General features: G+C 55.9%; 6 protein-coding genes across 6 annotated transcripts; 3 read left to right on the top strand and 3 right to left on the bottom strand.

Annotated features, from left to right (window-relative positions):
• Positions 1-240: 240 nt before the first annotated feature.
• On the bottom strand, positions 241-1,685 carry MYCTH_2299552 (uncharacterized protein). The gene is made up of 2 exons (XM_003660772.1): positions 937-1,685; positions 241-885 (listed from the first exon to the last, which is right to left on the bottom strand). The coding sequence occupies exons 1-2, from the start codon at positions 1,602-1,604 to the stop codon at positions 552-554; spliced, it is 1,002 nt and encodes a 333-aa protein (XP_003660820.1). The 5' UTR covers positions 1,605-1,685; the 3' UTR covers positions 241-551.
• Positions 1,686-2,042: 357 nt separating this feature from the next.
• Positions 2,043-3,838, top strand: MYCTH_2299551 (uncharacterized protein). Its single transcript, XM_003660771.1, has 3 exons — positions 2,043-2,589; positions 2,651-3,535; positions 3,588-3,838. Exons 1-3 carry the CDS (start codon positions 2,185-2,187, stop codon positions 3,699-3,701), a joined length of 1,404 nt encoding a protein of 467 aa, XP_003660819.1. The 5' UTR covers positions 2,043-2,184; the 3' UTR covers positions 3,702-3,838.
• Positions 3,839-3,904: 66 nt separating this feature from the next.
• On the top strand, positions 3,905-5,206 carry MYCTH_2299548 (uncharacterized protein). Its single transcript, XM_003660770.1, has 2 exons — positions 3,905-4,696; positions 4,784-5,206. Exons 1-2 carry the CDS (start codon positions 4,491-4,493, stop codon positions 5,151-5,153), a joined length of 576 nt encoding a protein of 191 aa, XP_003660818.1. The 5' UTR covers positions 3,905-4,490; the 3' UTR covers positions 5,154-5,206.
• Positions 5,207-5,847: 641 nt separating this feature from the next.
• MYCTH_38472 (phosphomevalonate kinase-like protein) lies at positions 5,848-7,450 on the bottom strand (the record flags this gene model as incomplete). The annotated part of the gene is made up of 2 exons (XM_003660769.1): positions 5,848-7,069; positions 7,176-7,450. 2 exons carry the CDS (start codon positions 7,448-7,450, stop codon positions 5,848-5,850), a joined length of 1,497 nt encoding a protein of 498 aa, XP_003660817.1.
• A 2,466-nt stretch (positions 7,451-9,916) lies between these two features.
• Positions 9,917-13,830, top strand: MYCTH_2299543 (uncharacterized protein). The gene is made up of 2 exons (XM_003660768.1): positions 9,917-9,987; positions 10,157-13,830. The coding sequence occupies exon 2, from the start codon at positions 10,184-10,186 to the stop codon at positions 13,715-13,717; it is 3,534 nt and encodes a 1,177-aa protein (XP_003660816.1). The 5' UTR covers positions 9,917-9,987; positions 10,157-10,183; the 3' UTR covers positions 13,718-13,830.
• Positions 13,831-15,452: 1,622 nt separating this feature from the next.
• MYCTH_2299541 (uncharacterized protein) lies at positions 15,453-16,205 on the bottom strand. The gene has a single exon (XM_003660767.1). It carries the CDS (start codon positions 16,121-16,123, stop codon positions 15,461-15,463), a length of 663 nt encoding a protein of 220 aa, XP_003660815.1. The 5' UTR covers positions 16,124-16,205; the 3' UTR covers positions 15,453-15,460.
• Positions 16,206-16,703: the final 498 nt, after the last annotated feature.

Genomic DNA, 16,703 nt, shown 5'->3' with positions numbered 1-16,703 from the left:
AATGATAGCTAGGCGAATAATCACCCGCGGTCGGCGGGCAGGACCTGGCTTGGCCAAGGGCGGTTTAAGAGGTCTACACGTTGTCCTGTTATCTGGCTCATGATATTCGAGGAGTGACTTCACAAGCTCTGGCTGAGTGCTATGAAGTGAGAAAGGCCAGGTTTGAATGGCCAGCTCAAGGGTCACAAGTTGGTTTGCTCCAATCACCGTTCGATAGACGCGGTTGCTTTTCCTCTTGAGGAACATTGTTCGTATTCCGAGTGCTTCCGTCAGAAGAACTCCCTAGGGAGTCTGGCGGAGTAATGAGTGTCTGGCCCGATAAGATTGTGATGGACTAACATTGAGTAGATGTACTACTACGCATTTCCATCAAGACCGTGCTTGGATTAAACGGGCTGTCAGACATCTCAAAGGAACGAAGCCAGCTACGATCGGCTCCCCGCGAGAACCAAGAATACGGACAAGGGCTACTACGCACAAGGCCAAGTAAGGGGAAGAGTGAACCACATTGTAAACAACTCTTGTCCTTGTCTGGCGCTCCACACTGGATATCAAAAGATCTTGCTAAGCACTCTCCGAACCTGCTCCGGTGGTTCCTCCTGCTTCCTTTTCTTTGCCAGGGGTATCTGTTTGAATGTCCGTCTCCTTTCCTGCGTTGGCCCGCTGTCTGACTTGTCGGCCACATCTTCGCCGCTCGAATCTTCCCCTTCGTTTTCGGACTTCTTCCGTTTCGCTGCCGCCTTGGCTTGAATGCCGTTGAGAACCTTTGCCTTCTCGACGTTGCGGACGAACTCCTTGTTCTCGCGGGTAGTCTTGGCGATCTCAGCGCGCATTCTGCTGGCCCGTTCAGCATTTTCAGCCGCAATCTGTTCGGTGAGGTGATGCCTACGGATTGTTAGCACGCTCAAAACGATCCTCCGGGCGGACTGGACGTACCACTTGAACCCCTTCAGGTACTTGAGCGCCCACACATCGTCGTGGTACCAGCTTGACTTCTTCCCGCCGATGATTTGGGCGTTCAACAAGTCGCATGCCTTTTTCGCATCCTTCTTTCTCACAAATTCAACCCAACCCTCGGTATATAACCGCTTTTTGTTGCCCCCGTTGCGCACACGACGGGCGTGCTCGGCGGGGTCTTCTGGACTGAGAAAGATTCGGTTGATCTTTCCGTAAGGTTCGAGCAGAGAGCGAAGTTTGGCGGGCTTCATGAAGGGTGGGATCCTTGACAGATAAACCACGCCGGACTTCTTGATCGCAGCTTCAGTCGCGACAAGATTCTTTTTGGTCAGTGGCTTTGATACCCCTGGGAGCTCGGCCGTTGACTTTGTTTTTTTGTCCTTGGACCGTTTTTGCGCCTCTTCCTTTTCTTCAGCCCCTCCTCCCGACTCTGTGGTGCCTTCTCTCACGGTTGCGCCGCCGCTCTCCCTCTGTTCTTCCTCTTGGTCGCTGAAGTCTTCCGCGTCGCTTTCATCGTCGTTTACCCTCCTCCGCTTTGCGCTACGCCCACCCTTTTGAAGATCATCCTGGGAGTCGTAGTCATGGCCGGCACCATCATCGCTGTCGCCGGTATCGAGAAATTCGTTGCGTTTCTCCTCGGAGGACATGGTGGGCAGGTCGGGAAAAACGAAATCGGTTGCAGAAGCCGATCGACGAGCCCGCGCTGCTGAGGTTCTACCAAAAAAAATACGGGAAAGTCAAGCGAGAGGTCAATGCACTGCTCGAAGTTACTTCTACGAGACTTTGCCTGCACATGCATTCAACTTGAAAATCACGCTCACATCTGTGTTGTAATAACAAATCTCCTCCGGGACTCATAAATTTGCACTTGAATTAGCAATTTAGAATGCAAGATTCCTACTCATCAAGTAGACAATAACCCTGGGAGGTGTGGATTCCGTGATCTAGAACTGGCCTCAATGTAGCTTGATTGTACCGTTCTGGCATGTCCGTCCCTGATGTCGAGCCGCCTTATCTTATCAGCTTATCAAGGTCCCCTGAGCAACAACAGGAGGGGCACTAGCAGAGGGGTAGGTAAGGGAGGGACCAAATGAGCGTTGCTCCTCCTGATCATCGTCCGATTCCAAGTATTGTTCTCTCGAATTGACGCCGAACCTTCCGCAGCAGCGTCTTGAACTGTGAAGGACACCACCAACGACCATTCATCACGCACCCGCGCTCATTACCATGTCGGCCGAAGTGATTACAACCATCTCCCCGACGACGGAGGAGCCCATCCTCACACGCAACGGCATTTCTTCGCAGGAGCTCGAGCAGCTCCCGGAAGTTGCCACGCAAGCTTTCGAGTCGTGGCGCAAGACTTCACTGCAGCAAAGGAAGGATATTATCAAGAAAGCGTTGGAAATCCTCGACGAGAGGAAGGATGAACTCGCGACCGAGCTTACAGTCCAGATGGGCCGTCCCATCGCTTACACGGCCAAGGAAGTCACTACAGCCATAAAGAGGGCCGAGTTCCTCCTCAGAGTTAGCGACGACGTGCTACAAGACACCCCAGGCGAACCGGAGCAGGGTTTCAGAAGGTTCATTCGCAAAGTGCCTGTGGGGCCTGTCCTCATCATCTTTGCATGGAACGTAGGTGCTCCCGAGTCGGTAAGCGAGCGACAAGAACCAGTGCTGACAGATGGTTCTCAAGTATCCGTACCTGATCCTCGTCAACGGACTGATTCCTGCTCTCCTCAGCGGCAACACGGTTATCCTCAAGCCGTCTCCGCAGACGCCAACCGTCGCGGAACAGGTCGCAAAAGCCTTCACTGAGGCTGGCCTCCCCAATGGTGTGATACATTATTTCCACTCCGGCTCGCCTACGATCATCGAGTCCATCGTGAGGAACCCCAAAATCGCTCTGGTCTGCTTCACCGGGTCGGTGGCTGGTGGCTTGGCCGTCCAAAAAGCAGCATCAGACCGCATCGTCAATGTCGGATTGGAGCTTGGAGGGAAGGACCCGGCATATGTCTGCGGAGATGTTGACATTGCGTGGGCGGCTGAAGAGATAGTTGATGGGGCGGTTTTCAACTCGGGTCAGAGTTGCTGCTCCATAGAGCGCGTTTACGTCGACGAAAAGATCCATGATGAGTTCGTCGCGGCGGTCCAGAACGTTCTCAAGGGGTATAAGCTGGGGGATCCCCTAGATAAGGGCACCCATGTTGGCCCGGTTATCTCGAGGAGATCCAAAGAGACCATCGAGGCACACATCAAGGATGCGCTGGACAAGGGCGCCGTCAATGCCACTCCGGAAAATGAGACGTTCAGCAAGTTGCCGGACAGGGGAAACTTCGTCGTTCCAACGGTGCTCACAAATGTTGATCACAGCATGAAGGTTATGAAGGACGAGACCTTTGGGCCCGTCATCCCGATTATGAAGGTCAAGGGGGATGACGAGGCCGTACAACTCATGAATGACAGCGAGTTTGGCCTTACAGCCAGTATATGGACCAAGAACACAGAGAAGGGTTACGAGTTGTGCGAACGCGTTGAGGCTGGTACCGTTTTCGTCAACCGCTGCGACTACCCCAGCCCTGTAAGTTGGCTCCGTGTTATGATCCGGTTCAACCCCACTGACAGACATGCAGGACCTCGCCTGGACGGGGTGGAAAAATTCCGGAAAGGGTGTTACCTTGAGCAGATATGGTTTCGACCAATTTGTTAAGTTGAAGAGCTATCATTTAAAGGACTACCCCAAATAGTGCATGTAAGCCCACGGCAGCCTGCTCGTTGACGCAGGGAGTCCTTCAGCAAGAGATAATAGGCGACAAGATCTTAGACTAATAATCGTGAATGACGCGTATGCACGTGAGTCGTTAAACTTGTCTTACCCGAAAACTTGGCGATTTGGGACACATTCTCCAAGGTTACGGTCAAGGAGGAGCGGGAGCGGCTGTTGCCGTGCCGGAATCACTTCCAGTGTCCACTCACATGTCGACAATTTCACCTGACATTGTCGCTCACTAAGGGAACTGGTTTCAGCGACATCAAAACGGCCATCTAATGTTGCAGTAATGTCTTTCGGCATCTTGTGCCATCCGCGGCAACGAAGCCCCAGCCTCTCCTTCACCCCTGCCATCTCCGCCAGGCCTGCCATTCAAAAAGGAGACGTTATGCCAGCAGGAACTCTGGTTCAATTAATTCATGTTATTGCTCTCTGGTTTCTGTGTTATTTTTTTTCTCTTATTGTCAGCATCGTAGTTTGTTCCACTCGTTTCGACAACCAGCAAGTTGGTTTTGTTCTTCTCATTCCAGTGTTTGTTGGTCTCGTCTTCCAACTGCCGCCGCTCTTTCAACCTATCGAGACTTCCCGGACGTTCCTTTGCTCGGCCGTCGTTCGTTTTCGTCCTCATTTTTGTGGCGTGCTACCTACTCGACCTTATTGTTCGCCATTATCCTGTAATACCGAATTTCTCTCCGGTCTTCTGCCGACTTGTTTCAGTGCAACTCGGTCCAGAATAGATTCTTGCCTCGTTTCTACTTCGAACAAGATGGAAGCCGTACCAATCTACTCCGAGATCAAGAGGATCTATTCGTCGTTGCAAAAGGCGGTTGGCCTCCACCGCAGGAAGCGACAGCTGCAGATTGTGCGTGCTCACCACCACACTGCCGAAGGATTTGCTCTAATCTCATCACAGTCCCAGCCCTTCAACTTCAGAAAGGAATCCGTTACGCTTCCGGGACTATCTGAAGAGGAGTTCGTTTCCATCCCTTCCCCCGTCCCCTTCGGGACCCTTTACCTTTGAACTGAAAATCCGGCCGAGTTTAGCTAACACCGTGGTAGAATCTCGGCGCTCCGAGAAAAGGCAGCCGTCTCATGCCTTGGCATTGCTCATGCCGGCGCATACAACGACAAGATCGCACATCACGGTCACCGCCGCTCGCCCTCGTTGCGCCCCACGCCTGGGCCCCGCTTTCTTCCCACTCCTTCAACAGGGACTTCGTACCTGTCCATTCCTTTACCGAACCCCATCCCGGGCGGTTCCAGTGACTTCGAAGATACCTGCCGGCGTGGCCTCGGCCCTTCTTCAGGGCGGAGCAGCAGTACCGCCCGTGCGGTGCCCATGCCGGGTGGACCGATGAGGATATCGATCACGATGAACGATCTGTCAGATCTGTTGCTCTTTGAGAATCACTCTGAGGTGCGGTTCTGAGTTCTGAGTTCCGGATCAGAGCCGAAGCCTGGGTCTGTCCTGGGTATGCCCGCCATGTCGGCTGCGACGTTGAGCTCTCGTCACGACGCCTGTCCTGATGGCTACGTCACTTCAAATGTGAAAGACCTGACGTGCTGAGCTGTGACATGCGGTGCGTTTTCAACTTATGAAGCTTCTCTTGTCGGTCTTCCCTGGTTGCAGCATCGGCGGGAAAGAGACAGTTTAGATGCTGATGTTGGATGACGGGGAAGTTTGGGGGGGGGGGGGGACACGGACGATATTGTAAGAAGTATTTGGTTATGTCGGATGTCATTGTTTCAGCAAAGCATTTGGGCTGCTTCTAATTCTTGCGGTTGTTCCTCACGTTGGGTTGCTTACATGATACTGTTTAATTGCGATGAAAAGAAAGGATAACACAAAACAAGGGGCTTAATTTGTCGGAGAATGGATCCAAAAAAGAAGATTGACTAGTCAAACGGGCCGCCAGCCAGAAGAAGAGGAACAGTGTCCAGCTTAAAAGCACAAGAACCAACTAGGCTAATTCTAGGATGCGGAATCTGAAGAGATCCCGGATCTGTTCCTCGAGGGTTTGTTTTACAACCCGTCATGCCGTAGAATGGATATGACACATCTAAGCCGTGTTGTGAATGGACTACTATTTGGATCTTTTTCTCTTGGTTCAACGCCTGCGGAACTAACTGACCCACGACTTGAACTCGCCCACATCCTCCATCCTTGCACCTTCGGTCTCGCCCCGGACCTTCATCAGGCGCACCTGAATCTCATGCTCTGTACTCCACTTCCTCAAGAACCCCTGTACTCTCTTCTCCGTCTCCGCATCGTCCTTCATCACCACGGCCGCAGCATCGTACCCGCCCGCGCCGGGAACCACAGTGCCCAACACGCCGTCCACTTTCTCGAGCGCATCCAGCAACTCCTCCTGGCTCTCGGGCTCAATCGGGGCGCCGCAATCCTTCCCCATCGACCTCATGGTCTCCCTGAAGGACCTCATCACGCGGCCCACCTCACCCACCCTCCCCGCACTCAGCACCGTAGCCAGCTCGTCCACCCGGCCCTGCAGGCGCTCGTACACGGCCCTCGCAGCCTCGGGCTCCCGATCCCGCCACTCGTGCACCTTCTTGACCATGCCGACGGTCTGCGTCCCGCAGTCCACGTCGCACATGCGGATGGCCACGCCGGCCGGCAGCCCGACGTCCTCCTTGCGGACCTCGCAGTCCCACCCGGGCTCCGCGCCCTCGTCGTCCACCAGCGCGGCCAGGGCGGCCGCGAAACCTTCCTCCCCGGGGTTCGGCAGCCCGGACAGCAGGGCCGGACTGAAGCGGCGGTAGAGGCACGAGCCGTAGACGGCGCTGGCGACGTCGAAGCCGCTGCCGATCTTGCCCTGCGCCGAGCAGTGGGCGACCTGGGCGAGGTTGTGCAGCACGCGCTTGCCCTGCGCGGTGGACAGGTCGAAGAGGGTGCGGGGCAGATAGTGCGCCAGCAGGGAGGCGGTCAGGGCGGTGACGATGGCGGCGGAGGAGCCCAGACCCGTCTTGTGGGCGTCGCGGAGGGTGGTGCCGAAGTGGCGGAAGCGGGGGCGGGGCCGGGTACGGGGGGGTTTGGCGGTGGCGGTGGTGGTGGCGGTGGTCGTTGTGGTGGACGTGGACGGGTCAGAGAGGCCGGCTTTTTCCTCGGATGAGCGGGAGGGAAGATGCTCGCCGGCGGAGGAGCTGGAAGATGGGCGATCGGTGGAGCCGGGCGGTTTGGGCTTGGAGTAGTAGTCGTTATCGGCGAGAACGAGAAGGGAGGCGGGCTGGAAGCCGTGCGATGCACGGCTCTTGTCCACTCGGGAAATGTAGGTCAGCACATAGTTGAGCGTCGTCTCAACGAAGTGGTTCGGCTCAACTGGAGTGCCTCTGCGAGGTGTCAGTCATGGGAGAGGTCCGGCTTGGGAGACAAAACAAATAAAGGAAAATATCCGGGGCTAGCCCAAGGGGGTGGGCGGATGTGAGAGGAACATACGACTGCAGTTGAGTGACCTTGATGCCGCCGCCGTTTTTGACCAGGTGGTAACCGTATCTCCAGGTGGCGTTCAGGAATTGCGGGCTTTGCACAACGATCTCGCTGAGATGTACTCCGGCGCTGGTGTGGATTTCCTGCGCGAGGACATGGATGCGGGCACTCAAGCCAAAGACGAGGCCGGTATGTTTCCGGTCGAGAACGATGTAGCCGCCGGCAAGGAGCACCTTTCCGGGAGCCGATACAACAACGGTGCGGTCTTCGGAGCTGCCGGCCATTTTCCCCGTATTGCTCTTGTTTTCTTCTCGACTCTGTCGAATGTGGTGCCCTTTTTTTTTGAAGGTGCAAAAAGGCCCACGTTCAAAGGTGACCAAGAACAGTGACGAGTAGCTGTTTATCAGTGGCACACTTCACAACTAGCGGGCTCAATCAGTGCCTCTGAGACATAGCTGCAAGGCGCCGGTTTTCTGTTCTTTGACACCCCCAATGTATGTGTGGCATGAAAGCTGTTTCTGAGGCCCAGGACGAGGGGTAAACTAATGGTTTGCGGGGCAGCATTTGAGATTTCAAAAGGCGGGGCTTCCCTGACAAGCGCACAAACGACGATGGTAGACTGAGCTCATCTCATCACAAACACTTCAAGGCACATGAACTACATCTGCATTCCTGTTATTCCTGCTCAATAAAATGGTAATGGGACAAGGCGCAGCTCGCCGGAGCGACTTGACGCTCTCTGCATTGGCATATCATGCATTGTGGAGTACTCGGCGGAACTCGAGAACCTCGACCGAGGAGTGGCACCTGGGCGACTCTGCATCACTTTCTAAAACGCCCACGTCTCTCATTCATTCGCATTCTTCCCTGTGTTTATTCACAATCCTCGGGGTAGAAAAGGGTTTGGCATTGGGCAGAAAAGAAAACCCTGCAGCATGTGGGTTGTTGTTCTGTTTTTTATGCACCTCATCGACTCGGCGAGAACCCGGAAGTATATGTACTTCGTACAGTATACGGTTTTGTTCATTGATTCCGTCAGACGAATTGAAGGTCCGTTGTTTTTAACAGGCGAAGCCTCAACAACTCGGTCAAGACAGCGCTTGGACCAGCGGACAGACCCGGTGATCGACAACGGAGACCGAACGGCTGGGGATGACTTAGCGCGATGGGGTCGGGTCCGAGAACCCATCGCCCGCGGCACCGGGCCGGTGAATGCCTGGTACGCCCGGCTGCAAGCGTCGACGCGACTCGCTCGCGGCGAATTTTCGTGGATTTGGGTGCATGTGACCTCCACCGGGCACCCACGGTACCCACGGCACCGACGTCTTCATACTTGTAATCGGTACGGATTACGGACGTACGGATTCCACACTCACCTAGTCAGTTTAAAACTATCTGAGGCTTGCCCGACGGTCATCTGCTGCGACAAGCTTTTCCACGGATCGAGAGAAAAGAAGCTATCCCAATTAGTTAGTTCACGTACTTGACTCTGCACTGCGAGTAGTACCCGATCAAAAATGTTGGTTTGATGTTGGACAACCGTGAGAGAGCTGGCTGGTTTGGAGCGATATTCATTATTTTCAATCGCGGCATGTGTGTGCCCCATGTCGAAATCGCGCACTTTAGTGTACTCCATACTCCGTAGTGTAATCCGTACACTACATTCCAGTCAAATCGGATGACGCTGACACCCTTTCCTTCTCTTTTCTCGCGTTCGAGAATTCTCTCACTTCCCCAAAGGCACTAGAGACCCGTCACTCCAGCCAGTTGGTCGCGGCTTGGCTTGCTCCACAGGCTAACCTTTCGGAGTTGGTAAAGTGCGAGGCCCGAGGGAGCGGTCAGTTAGTCGAGGCGACTACCAGGCGCATGGAAAAAGTACACCCTAGCCTCTGAAATACTGGGACGCGACTTCCCAGGGCTTAAGAGCGCTAACACCGTGCCAACCGGGGTGGTAACAGCGACCCTGACGCTGTTTTTAATGCGGGACTTGGGAAGCTCTGTGCCGACCCCACACAATCCTCCATGCTCCTCCATGTGTCCGGTTTCTCTTCGTTTCTTGACATGGCCCGGATCAATCCCCGCCCTCAGCCCGCGTCCGAGCCATCCGTTCCGGCGGCTCCATTCGTCATCCCTCCGCTTGCTTGGGAGAGGTTGGAGGCCAGCTGAGGCAGCAAAGTTGATGACGCCTGCAACGCGGGATGCATGAATCGCAGTCATCATGTTCGTCTAAACCCTGCCAAATTACTACCATCTGTCCTCTACGAGGGAGACTTGATCTTGGCTGTCCAAACGGCACAATCTGCCTGCAGAGCTGAGCTTGTCCTAGGCGTAAATTGTTGGAGGAAGTCGTCATAAGACTGGGTAGCTAACTGATTGAATTGCTCCCTCCCTACAAGTCAGGCTTGCTCATATGTGTGCAAGCTAGAAATGAAATAAAAAATTAAAATTGGGGAAGCAAGGAATCTCATACCAAGCACGGGTTCCTGGCGATTCGATCAATACGCTTGAGGCGGTGTTGCCCTGACGAGGCATCCTCTAAGGTGGTTCCGAATCCACCCGCCGTTTGGACGGCAGAAAAAGTTTCGCAAATCCAGGCCGCCAATCCACTTTAGCTTCCGCGCCGGGAAAGGGCCTCGAGCTGCGTAACCCATCCATCCGTACTTTTATTTGGCACCCGCTCTGCCACCCTCCCCAGATTCCTTCTTTCCTGACCCTCACAACCGCTCTTTATTCTTTGAACCACCACCCGGGTAGCGCGTTTATTTGACGGCATCACTGTCGTCAAATGAACCTGCAATTGCGCATCGCTCAATCTCTCCTTGTAAGTCTGTGTCATTCGTTTTTGTCGGTGTAGAGAATCCGCGTTCAAGTCACGTTCTTGCGCCTTGCAAGAACGACGTGTACGGCGGAAAGCCTACACGCGCAAAAACTGCAGCGGACTGCGTTGCGATTGCATTGCGAGCACCTGCTGACTTTTTCCTCCTCGACAGAACCCTTCCCCGCCAGGTGTTTCCTAAATGCCCTCCGTCTACTCGTCCGTTTTTCAGAGCTTTATCCGACAAGGATTTACAAAGTCTTTCACCCATGGCTACGCCCAGTCGGTCGTCGCCGCCACCCACCCCCATGTTCTAAACTCACAAAACCGCCCGTCGTTTGCGCGGCGGCGCAATGCCACGCGTGTCGGCCGTCTTGCCGGCCTTGGGCTTCAGTCCGCCTTTCACACTGCCAGCGCCCAGGCAGCGAGCTCCCTTGAGCACCTTCCTACAAAGGCCAGCAACCATGGCGGACTAGATGCCTATTTCGAGCACCTCCAGAAGTCGCAAGATGGCGGTGAAGGGGGGGAGAAGGAGTGGGTCCAGTTTCAATTTCCCAAGCCCATCGAGTGGAAGCCCAGCCCGGCCTCCGTCCTCGTCGGCGCCGACGCCAAGACCCTCGCCCTCAGCCCAGAGGGAGCCACCAGCAACGAAAATGGGTCCACTGCACCGGGCGTCCCTCCAGAGGCTCGCGCAGCCCTGGCTCACATCGACGCAGCTATCGAGAGGGAAATTGAGGCGCGGAGAGAGCTAGAGGAACTCGAAGAGAAGGTCGAGTCTCTCCGTGCGACGTCTCCGGCTCTGGCAGAGCAGCTCGCCGAAGAGATCCGGTCGAGGACTGTCTCTCCCGTTTCGCGGGGCGCGGAAACACCCGCCAGCGCCCCCCGTACCCCGACGTCCCCAGTCGACCCGCAGTCGCAGACCTACGCCGACCATCTTGCCAAACTCTCCGAGGCTGGACGATATGCCGAGATCCCAGCCGTGTTCGAGGCGATGCTGGTTGGCGGCGTCCGCCCAATCGCATCTGCTTACAATGCGCTGCTCATGGCCGCCATTCACCTGCCGTCCGAGAAGTGGGAGGTTGTCACCAAGGCGCTAGATGTCTACGCCGACATGCTCCGCCGCAGGGTCTCCCCCGACAGCGACACGTACAACATCCTCGTCGGCCTCCTCGCATCTCGATCTCTGGAGATTACTTCCCTCAAGCAGTCCCTCGAGGCCAAGCGGCTGCGTTTCGGTGGCATGGACGAGCCTGGCAAGTTCATGTTCGCGTCCCATGAGCTTGAGTATGCCATGCTGGTTGAGGACGACCGCCTCGATCTGGCCATGAAGTTGTTCGGGACGTCGGTGACGGCTAAAAAGGCGATGTATTCGCCCGAAACCTACCACCAGCTGATTTCGGCTTGCGCCCAGAACGGCCGAATCTCCGACATGCTCCAACTTTTCGAGCATATGGAGTCGAGCGGAATCGTCCCGTTCGCTGCCACGTTTCCCGCCATGATTACGGCGTTTGCCAACACTGGGGATCTTGTTAGTGCCGTCGAGTGTTACAACGAATACCGCAACCTGGCCATGGCGAACGACCAGGGGGAGCCGACTTTGAAAGATCGTCTTGATGCCCAGGTCTACGCTTCCGTCATCAAGGCCTATATTGTCTCGGACAAGGTCGAAGGCGCGGTAAAGTTCTATCACAAGATTGTACAGGAGTATAGCTCCAAGGCCTCGGACGTTAAGGATGCCATCATTGCCGGCGGCTTCGTCAAAGGATTCATCGACCGAGGAATATACCGCGAGGCGCTTCATTGGGCTCAGCAGATTGAGAGCGAGGCCAGGTTGCCGACCATGGGCGAGCTTGCTACGGTCGCCGCTGACCACGGTGACAAGCAATCCGCCGTGGCTGCTTTTGCCAATCTGCTGCCCCAAAATGCTGCTGCGCCTCCCGCGATCGCCATGCTCGCTATGAGCGTTCGTGAGGGTGACGTTGCTACTGCCACTAGGTACTGGGACCTGCTCTGTAGCCCGGATGCTAAGCCGACCGTGGACTTCATCGAGCCGACTGCCATGTACGCGGTCGCCATGATTGGCTCCGGCCAGGTTCTCGAGGGCCTCACTCAGGCCGAGTACATGTTCCAACGGATCAAGGAGCTGAACCCGCAGTCAGCCGACGAGATTGAAGAAGGCGTCGAGTTCGTTTCGCGGTTTATGAACGCCCGCGGCATTGTCGACCCTCGAACCGTTCCGGTGGCGGCTCCCGAAGTTCCTCAGTCCTATCCCGCATCGCCGTACCCGCAGACGCCTGCCGTTGCCCATCAAGAGGACACATTCGATCCGTATGCCCACAACACCGACGTCAAAGGCTCCTTCATCATCACGCAGGAGCTGGACGGTGCTTCTGGCCGCAAATCGAAGCTGTCCGAGGCGCTGGTTCGCTTCCGGAACATGCGTCGCGCCGGTCGGCATCCCCGCTACGTCGTGTATGCCAAGCTCATCTCGGCCGCCAGCAAGGAGGATAAGTTCGACCTTTGCCAGGAGATCCTCGCTATGGCTCGCAACGACGTCCCGCCGCTTCCCCAATACCCCGTGGTTCGTTACGGATGGTCTTCGATTCTGGACGCCATGATTGGCGCCTGCCTCGCGCACGGTCGCAGGGCGATGGCCGAGGAGTACCACCAAGAGCTGCTTGCCATGGGTTCTACGCCCTCTGCTAACACCTACGGCCTGTACATCACGACGCTGCGGGAGTCCGGCAAGATGGTTGATGAGGCCTCCGAGGCGGTCAAGATATTCATCCGTGCCAAGACCGAGGGTGTCGAGCCAACGTCCTTCCTGTATAACGCCCTCATCGGCAAGCTCGGCAAGGCCCGCCGGATTGATGATGCCCTTTTCTACTTCGCCGAGATGCGGGCGTTGGGGATCAAGCCCACGTCGGTCACGTACGGCACGATCGTTAACGCCCTCTGCCGCGTCAGCGATGAGAAGTTCGCTGAGGAGCTGTTTGACGAGATGGAGTCGATGCCAAACTACAAGGCACGGCCGGCTCCGTACAACAGCATGATGCAATTCTTCTTGACCACCAAGCGGGACAAGACCAAGGCTCTCGAGTACTATGAGCGCATGAAGTCTAAGGGCATTGCTCCGACTGCCCACACCTTCAAGCTCCTTGTCGATGCCCATGCCACCTTGGAGCCTGTCGACATGAAGGCTGCCGAGGACGTCCTGGACATGATCCGCGCTTCGGGCCAACAACCCGAAGCCGTCCACTACGCCTCGCTGATTCATGCTCGCGGCTGCATTCTCCACGATATGGAGGGTGCTCGTCGCGTCTTTGACGCGGTCATGACGGACAGCACCGTGCCGGCGCACCCCTGCCTCTACCAGGCTCTGTTCGAGGCCATGGTGGCCAATCACCAGGTCAGGGATACGGAGCCCCTGCTCGCCGAAATGCGGGCCAAGGGGGTTGAGTTGACGCCCTACATCGCAAACACGCTCATCCACGGCTGGGCTGCCGAGAACGTTATCAGCAAAGCCAAGGAGATTTACTCTGCCGTCGGACGCGAGAAGCGCGAGCCTAGCACGTATGAAGCCATGACGAGAGCATTCCTGTCAGTTCAGGACCGCGAGGGTGCGAATAGCGTCGTCAGCGAGATGCTTACCCGCGGGTACCCCAGCGCGGTGGTCAACAAGGTTCTTGAGCTGTTGGGCGGGCCACATGCGGCAGAGACTGCTGTGGTGGCCTAAGCTGTTCCAACCGCCGTTCTTCATTTGCCGATTTTCTTATTTCTTTTAATTGTTTTTCCTCGCTTTTCCCCCCCTTTCTCTGGGTCGGGTTTTCCTAACGTCCTGGTCTCTCCGGTGTTGTTCTTCTTGGAGTGATACCCCCTTTGCGACACGATATTGGCGGTTGGGCTGTCTTAGGACGAGTGTACTCGAGGGGGTTTTTTCAACCATTACGCCGAAGACAAACTAGAACTGGGAGGGACGGAGCAAAGGGGGTGGGGGACGGACTAGAGACGTGCAATTTTTTTTTTTCCTTTTTTGTTCGTCTATCATGGGCATATCAAAAATGGTGACGTGGGTCAGCGGGGCGTTTATCGGATAGAGTTTACGGGGGCCCCGAGTCCGTGTGTGAGAGGCTCGGTTTGGGTGGTTGGGGTATGTTTTAATTGGGGCACTCGGTTGCAGTGCTGGTTGTGAAACAAGGATCAGATGAAGCAGGATCGGACGCATTTCGAGAGGATAAACGCTCACCTTGCGGTTAAGAGCACTCCCGACACATCTCCACTCAGCATAGCGAGCAGGAATGCTTTTGGCTATGTACTACCAAAATAGAAAATGATACATGAGTGAATCGATTGTAATGGTACAGTGTGGCGAAAGTCTGTGTGTGAAAAGGTCGTGTGACATGCCGAATCTCGGGCGGTTGGTCTTCTGGTGCTTCCAAACCAAGCAACAACCATCAAGCATCACAGAAAACACAAGGGTGCGTTGTCGCTTCCAGGAGGAACTGGGGTTCCAACACGCCCTCTAGAGGCCAACTCGGGACTCTGTTGACGAGGAGGTAAAGAAGGAGAGCATGTGTTTGGTAAATTGAACACACGTGCATATATACGCAATTCTACATACAATAATGCACCCGTTATCAACTCGGAATGACACGACTGCCTGTCTATCAATACTCCCCCCCCCCCCCCCCCCATGGGTATCAGATTTTGGATGACCCAACCCACGTATTATATAGCGTACCTAGGAGTACGGAGCTCCTCTTATTAAGCAAAAACCCTTGGGCAAACCCGAACAAAACGTCTGCCGCACCATCCGCTTTTCCACCGAAGACCCAACCAACCAACCCTTACTTCCACTCCGGCTCTTATCCTACTCCCACGCTCGAAAGGCGAGCGGTCAGAGGGATGGGCGGCGCGCCCAGCTGAGGGGGACCATGGCCCGGGCCGGGGTTCTTCCCGTTTGGATCCGGTCGGGTGGCGGCCGGTGCGGGATAGGTGGGGTGACGGAGCGGGGTGGGCGAGAGGAAGGTGCCGGTGTAGGTGCCGGCGCTGATGCGGGGGCTTGTGGGCCGGTCCGCGGCGAAGGTCGTGGGGAGCGAGAGGACGGAGAAGGCGTCGGCGTCGGCGTCGGCGTCGACGTCGACGTCGGAGTGGGAGAGGGAGGCGGAGGAGGAGGAGGAGGAGGAGGAGGAGGGGGAGGAGAGGTGGAAGGGGAGGGTGCTGCCGGTGCTGGGTAAACGTCGAGGTTCCGGCGCCAGGGGCCGCTTTTCTTCCGTCTCGGGCGAGGAGTGGCCGGAGGTCCGGTTCCTGACCGTTGATCTCGATACCAAACCCCTGAACAGATCTGCGATACCGCGCTTCCTTGGGTTCGGGCCCGAGCCTCTCCTCCTGCGGCGCAGGACGATCAAGAGGGAGGTGATTGCGAGGAGAAGGAGGAGTCCTGGAAAAAAAGCGAATGAGTGAGCATTGCATCCTACCTTTACTCAGCGGCACCTTGATACTGCGCCGCCGGGGAAGGTGGAGACTGGTCTCTCTGCGCCCCCCCTTTCCCTTTTTCAAAACCTCTAATTATTCTCTTACCCGAGGAGCCAACGACGATCCCGGCTATCTGCTGAGCATCCAGATCGTTCCTGCCGATCGATCCTTGAGATGCTGGAATGGTTGGAAAGGGTGCAGTCGTGGTTGTCCCGCTCGGGAGAGTGCTTAGGACAGGGCTTAGTTCCGGCACGGAAGACGTCGGCGTTGGAGCAATAGCACTCTGGGTTTCGATGGGAGGGAGCGGCTGTGAAAGCTGAGTGGAAACCAACGGCAGCGATGTTGACTCTGGCGGCTCAAAAAGGGCACTGGTAGTAGTGAAGTCCGTCGTGGTGGTATCGCTCGAAGTCGTAGTCTCCGAGGCTGGAGGTTGGGTAAAGGGCTCAGTTGAAGGCGACGAGGCATCGGAGCTCGATGTGCTCGGGAGAGACCGATGCGGACCCCCTTTGCCTTTCCCTCTCCCCTTGCCGAGTCCCGGAAGGTCACCGTCGTCATCGCCGCCGCTCTCCGAGACTGCCTTGCGATCTGCCAGGACAGAGTTGTCCCTATGACGGACCAGTCTGCTAACGGTGTTACGTCGACTTCTTCGCCTCGACCAAGGTCCCATGGTCAGTCACTTGAGGGCGGGATTAATGATGCGGAACATGCCACGCGAAGATATAATATTTTATAGACGGTGCTCTCGCCGGGGCGGTCCAAGCGATCATTGAGAGCAATCAGGCTGTCTACCGGTCCTGTGCTGTGAGCGGACGGGGACACGCCGTTCGATAATTAGTCGCCTAAGCCCGCGCTGAAGCACCATCGAGAGAGGATGGCGCGCGGGAGAGGGGACGGAGGAAGCTTTACTCCCTTGGCCGTCAGGACCATTACGTGCTTGCTGGGCATTTTGCGATTCCCGTACCGAGGATTGTTACCTTTGAGGCAATTCGAAACGAAGGTGCGATGATTTGGCAGCATCACGCTGAGCTAGGGGCTCGGCGATATGTTTCAACTTGGTGGAGGCGGAGCTGAGGTCGGCAGGGCGCGTGCACAAAATCTCAAACGTAGCAGGTCTCAAGAAGAGAGCTTCTACCTACCCCCCCGGGGGTTGCACTCGGACCGGAAAGTACTGTACTAGACAGCTAGGCAGCTTGCTTTCTTTTCTTCTTCTTCTTCCTTTTTTTTTTTTTTTTTTTTTTTTTTTTGGG

The sequence above is a fragment of the Thermothelomyces thermophilus genome, chromosome 1 (assembly GCF_000226095.1).
Source record: "Thermothelomyces thermophilus ATCC 42464 chromosome 1, complete sequence".
In the NCBI taxonomy this organism is placed as follows: domain Eukaryota; kingdom Fungi; phylum Ascomycota; class Sordariomycetes; order Sordariales; family Chaetomiaceae; genus Thermothelomyces; species Thermothelomyces thermophilus.
This window is presented reverse-complemented; position numbering and strand designations above follow the sequence as displayed.